General features: G+C 36.9%; 1 protein-coding gene across 1 annotated transcript; it reads right to left on the bottom strand.

Moving 5' to 3' along the window:
- Positions 1-1,531: 1,531 nt before the first annotated feature.
- On the bottom strand, positions 1,532-2,044 carry LOC143568511 (uncharacterized). Its single transcript, XM_077054660.1, has one exon. The coding sequence runs from the start codon at positions 2,042-2,044 to the stop codon at positions 1,532-1,534; it is 513 nt and encodes a 170-aa protein (XP_076910775.1).
- Positions 2,045-5,872: the final 3,828 nt, after the last annotated feature.

Raw genomic sequence — 5,872 nt, 5'->3', positions numbered from 1 at the left:
CACCACGTGCTGAACAAGACAAGTCACCAATAGAATCAACAGAAACATGTGTGAAGTCTACATGTTTTAAAGCTGGAGGAACAAATGTCTTGGGTTTTGGTAAATGACCAACCCCATAGATCATTTCATTCTCAGGAGGGGTGTTGTAACTAAAGTGAAGTAGGAATGTGTAGTTGTCATTAAATGGAGGTGGAATAGCCACAAAATCATATCTCAAACATGTCTTTTGTTTAACACCCATATAAGCTCCAATGATGTCATTAATCTTATCAGAGGCCATTTCAAACTTATCGACAACAAATTTTCTGTTAGCAATTTCCAATTCTAATTTCTCAATTTTAGCATTTAATTCACCAGTACACTTTTCATGATATTGTATAGTTTTAGTGGCATGAAATATTTTACTGTACATTTTAGCCATGACATCATTATGAGTCTTAATTCTGGTAGTGTATATCTTGTTAGCCTTTTTATATTCTCCGTTCAGATTTTTGATGCGTTGAGTTTCATTGAATAAAATTTGCATTATGAGATCTATAAAATTCTACTTTAATCACACAAGCCTGAGAGCAAATATTATTGTGTATCTCAGGAATTTTGGGAGTGACAGGGTTTCCTTCATGTGTGGAACTTGAGGCACTCACTAAGTCATCAACAAAGGCCATCTTTGCCATGGTCAGAGGGTTTGTTAGCTATGTGAATTGATCATCTTTCCATCCTGATTGAGAAGATCCTCCTTCAGTTTGGGTAACTAGAGCTCTGGAACTAGAACTTGAATTTCCCTGACTACCTTGCGATCCTCTTTGACCCATGGCCCTCTTGTCATTTCTCTTTCCTCCCTCATTCTCAGTAACCTCGGTGACTCTGATGTCGTTGCATGCTTAGTAGGATTGGTGCATTCTCTGGCATAGTGTCTTAATTCATTTCAATTATAAAAATGAAGCTTATCTTTATTGAACCCGATACTATGCACATTTGAGTCCTTGAAGCTGTCACGACCGTACTTCTTCATGAAGTTCGTTGCTCTGTGAACCGTCATGGTCATGTGATACCTTATGTCCATATTCTCAAGGTCCTTCTAGTTAATCTTAGGAATGTCTCCTTGCTGGAATGAAGGAGGAAGTAGGTTTCCTTGCAATAACTGTTCGCAACTGGCCATAAAGGCATGGTACAGAGCAATATGATGATCAGCAATGTCAGTGGTTTGGCTGGGAAGAATGTTAGATGTTTTACTTGCTGGAGAGCTCAAACAATGTGTCTTGAGAGCTTGTTCAATGGCCTTGTCAACTGTAGTTTGAAAATGGCTAGAGCTTGCAGAAAGAGATGACGACTTGGTTGCAGATGTCTTGAGAGTCAAGTTACTTGATGTTAAAGGAGAGAGCAGATTAACTCCATTGACGGGTTGAACTATTGGATGGGATTGGCTGAGAAAAGCTGAGCCAATGCTTGATCCTGTTGCAATTACATCTTGATTTAGAGAGGTTATATTATTGTTCATTCTGAGCCTATCATCCATCTCAAAGGACTTGATTCACGACACCAAGTTTTGAATGGAAAGAGTTTTCAGTTTTGTAGTTCTTATAATGGTGATAGCACTGGTGTGCCAGGTATAAGGCAAAGATTTCAACAATTTGTGATTGACTTTAGAAGGCTCATTAACAATTCCAACACTTCTCATTTTGGTGATCAATTTCTCAAACTGACCAATAAGTATAGACACAGTTTCGCCTTGACTATGATTGAACATGTTGAACTCTCCTTTCAACATTTCCTTTCGGCTATTTCTCATCTCAAGGTTTCCTTCAAACTTTTCAACCAAAGCGTCCCAAAGTTCTTTGGTGGAGGTTTGTTCTCTCAAAGTTTGAGCGATTACTGCTGACAAACTAACACTGAGAATACCATAGGCCTTTTCATCTTCTTGCAAAAGCTCCTTGTCTTCATCCCCATAGGTTTCAACGGTAGTGTTAACTGGTCCCTCAGGGGTTTGAGTAACTGGTTTGTGAGGTCCACCAATAATTGGTCTAAGGAGAGCAGTGTTGGTCATCCTTATGTAGTTTTAGAATCTCCACTTGAAATCGTCAAAGTTACTTTCAAAAGTCATCAACTTTGGAGGCTTTGTAGTAGTACCGGCCTCACTGTAACAACTCGGACTTTTCATATAATAATTTTTATCCGTTACCTGACCCGTTTCGATGTTCGGGAAATTTTATCAAGAAAATATCGCATTATTCGAGTTATCATTATTTTATTATTATTTGTTATTATATTTATTAATATATATTTAAAATAACTATGAAATATATACAATTTATACCCTAAACTATACTTTAATCCCCTTTTGTATCCATATCCAAACTAAGGGGACCAATTAGCAAACATATGATTATTATAACCATCTAACCCATTAACCCGTATACCAGAAACCATATATTACACCCGTTTCGCATATCCAGTGACCTATTTTGAATCCTGGACCACAATTCTCGTATTAAACTTGGAAATTGAATCATGTATATTATTCTTCTTACCTTAACGAGCTCACCGACGAAGGGAATTTGGAAACATAGATCTTTGTGATACGAATTAATGATTACTATAAACAGATCTGCACCATCACACCGACCTCGCCCCTATAGTCAATTTCTTTAATTTTTCATGTTGATATCATTCCCCATCGCGTTTCTGCCGTCCATTCATCGCTATAATTAATTATCTTTTAACATCATTCAAGGTAATTAGTTATATGGGTTCTAATCGTCGTTCTTCCCTCGTCATTAGCCCTATGGTTAATTGGCCAATCAGTTAACGATTTGGCCGATTGATGATTCTAGGGTTTGTTAAGAACTGGGTATTGTATATGTTGTTTAAATATTTTTGTTTTTGGATATAACATGTAAGGCCCCGTTACCGGTAGCCCTACTTTCGTGTTGGATTTACTCATAAACACAGTTCTAATATCAGAGTTAATTAAAAACATTCGCGGAACATTAAAAACTTTCATAAAACATTTCGTAACAATCCAAAACTTGTCTTAAGCAAACAACTTGTCTTTCAAAAACAAAGTAATTAAAACATATCACGTCTTGAGCCTTCTGATGCCAGCCTCTTATTCAATGCCACGTGTCTCCTCAAGCGAGCGGCCTCATCCTACTCACCTGCGTGCATACTAAAAGTCAGCTACGCTGAGTGAGTTCTAGTTAATCATACATTATACAATACACATAAACTTATATTCTTTCAATCATACTTTCATACTTTCTTTTGTACTAACTTGCTTTCATATCTTACGTTATAAAGAGCATTACGCCCTACATTCCTCGAGTATTATTAGGGCTCGGTACCCTCCTTCCTCGAGTATTATTAGGGCTCGGTACCTCTTTCCTCGAGTATTATTAGGGCTCGGTACCCTCTTTCCTCGAATATTAGTAGGGTTCGGTTCCCTAGTTCTCGAATATTAGTAGGGTTCGATTCCCTCTTCGTTACCATACAACCATACATCGTACCTCGAGTATTATTAGGGCTCGGTACCCTTTTCGTAACCATACAACCACACAACCATCCTTTCCTTCTTTTATTAACTTTATCACGTTCATACACATAAGCATACATATCATACTTACCTTATATATAGCGTTACAACCTGACAGTACGTGCAATATCCGAAGATCGTTCACGTACCATCAAGCAATCATTCATACATTTCACATTATTCACATAAGGCATACACTTATCTCTTAGGATAAACGTATTAACAAACATATTGAGTATGCACACAGTCCCGAAAACATAACACATAAATGGGGCTAGAAACTCACCTGGATCTTGTTACGCTCTCCGTTAATCGTTATTCCCTTCTTGAGCTGTGCACGGCTAACTGTATAATATTTACATGTATCAATTAACTATCACTACTCATATCATCTTTCTAGTCTTAGCTACTACCCACAACGAACGGGGTCCGGGGGCAGCGCCCCTGGCAGCGGGGTCTAGGGGCGGCAGCCCCTAGCAGGGTCCAAGGGGCAGAGCCCCTGGCTAGGGTCGAGCTTTCCATTAGCATTTTGAATCATTGAATAATATGTTACTTAAAAGTTCAAGGGCTTATTTGTAATTAAATCATTATTTTCTAAGTCCAGGGACCATTCTGTCATTATGTTAAACTTCTAATTCGTCCCAGTCCTTTAACGAATGGGGTTCATAACGAATGAACCCATTCGTTGCCTTATAACGAATCAGACCTTATTCGTTTGATCTGGTTGGCGAATTGAACCCTATAACGAATTGAACTCTTAGCGAATCAGTCCACATATCGAATTAGTCCATATAACGAATTAGTCCATCTAATTCGTTCTCTCTTCTAACGAACTGGCTATAACGAATTAAGGGTGATTCGTCATCCCTTTCCCTTAACGAATTGAACACGAACTGTAATCGGTTCGCTATGTTCCCATAGACGAACTAGCTAGCGAATCACCTTTAATTCGCTATATTCCTGTAGCGAACTAGGGTTAGGTCAGGAATGTCAGAACATTCCCTGACATTCCCCCCTTAACCTCGTACCACTTTCCGGCGCCGCCTTTCCGGCGCCGTCATTGTCGGAAAGCCGTCGGAAAAACGCGATTTCGCCGGAAAAACGGGTTTTAGCTCGTTTTTCACCGTTTTTCGTCCCGTTCGAACCAGATATGAGCTAGGGTGACCCCTAAGCTCATCATAGGTTCGGTTTATACCCGATTCCATCCGGATCTCGTGACTTAAACGGTTTAACGGTGTCGGCTCGTCGTTTCGTGACTATATCTAACGAGTTTAAGCTAATAAAACATCATACTAGTATTACCTCGGGTCGGTGCTCGGTTTCCTTCTTGGTTTCGGTGTAGATAGGGAAGAACTAGAGAGAAATCTTAAGTGTGTGTTTTGGGTGGCGTATGGAATGTGTGAGAATGAATTAAATGAGGGATTAATGGTTTATATAATTATGGATCATGGGCTTAAGCCCATGGTCCTTTCCTCTTTCTTTCATAATCCAAGTCCATAATCCATATCCATTTAACCCAACACTAACCCAACTCGTATTCTATTTCTCTAAACCGATAACGACCCACTATAAAATAGACGATATTTATTCTATTAATAAAACCGAAATTAGGAGGTTACATAACATGAGTTAGACACCATAGGCTAAGTCACAAGGACGGCTGGGGCGCGGGTTCGAAACAACCCCCCCTCCCCCTGTTTTTATCCCTATATTTGGTAATTTTTTTATTAAACTATTATATCTAATATTTAATTGTATAATTTATATTATTAACATTATATACATATTTTATACAAACCGGCATGTAAACTAGTCACTTTTCCGAACCTTGGTTAAAACCATATAAATATGTGTGTGTGTGTGTGTATAAATAGTTATTAAAATTGTTAAAGGTTTTAGTATTTAAGATTTAAAAAGGGTTTTAATTTATAATCTATCAAGATAATTAACATATTAAAATATAGTCATTTATAAGTTCAAGTATTTTATAAAAGATTATATTTTATTTACAATATTAGTGTAAAGGTAATCTTTATTAATAAATAGCAAATTTAATTTAATTATTATTTCACAATTATCAATCGATCGATCTCAAATCATTATTAATATATATATATATATTACAATGTTAATTAAAAATAATATATATAATTAAAAGGATTTAGTTTTGTTACAATTATATGTGTATATATATATATATATATTCTTAATAACCTTTATAAAATAGTCGTTAAAATATATTTTAAACTCTCAAATACCCGTTCATATCTCAAAATCTCTTTTAACCCATTCATTAATCCATTGTTATTCGTTATTACTCATACTTAGGATTGTTCGTGGATA

This window comes from Bidens hawaiensis, unplaced genomic scaffold (genome assembly GCF_021521415.1).
Source record: "Bidens hawaiensis isolate Kalapana, Puna unplaced genomic scaffold, B.hawaiensis_p1.1 tig00024001_1, whole genome shotgun sequence".
Taxonomy (NCBI): Eukaryota; Viridiplantae; Streptophyta; class Magnoliopsida; order Asterales; family Asteraceae; genus Bidens; species Bidens hawaiensis.
The sequence above is the reverse complement of the archived record's forward strand: the minus strand, read 5'-3'. Positions and strand labels throughout refer to the sequence as shown.

Bases quoted from the DNA above. Each gene is read 5' to 3' on its own strand.
- LOC143568511 (XM_077054660.1), bottom strand. From the start codon at position 2,044: ATGACCAACACTGCTCTCCTTAGACCAATTATTGGTGGACCTCACAAA.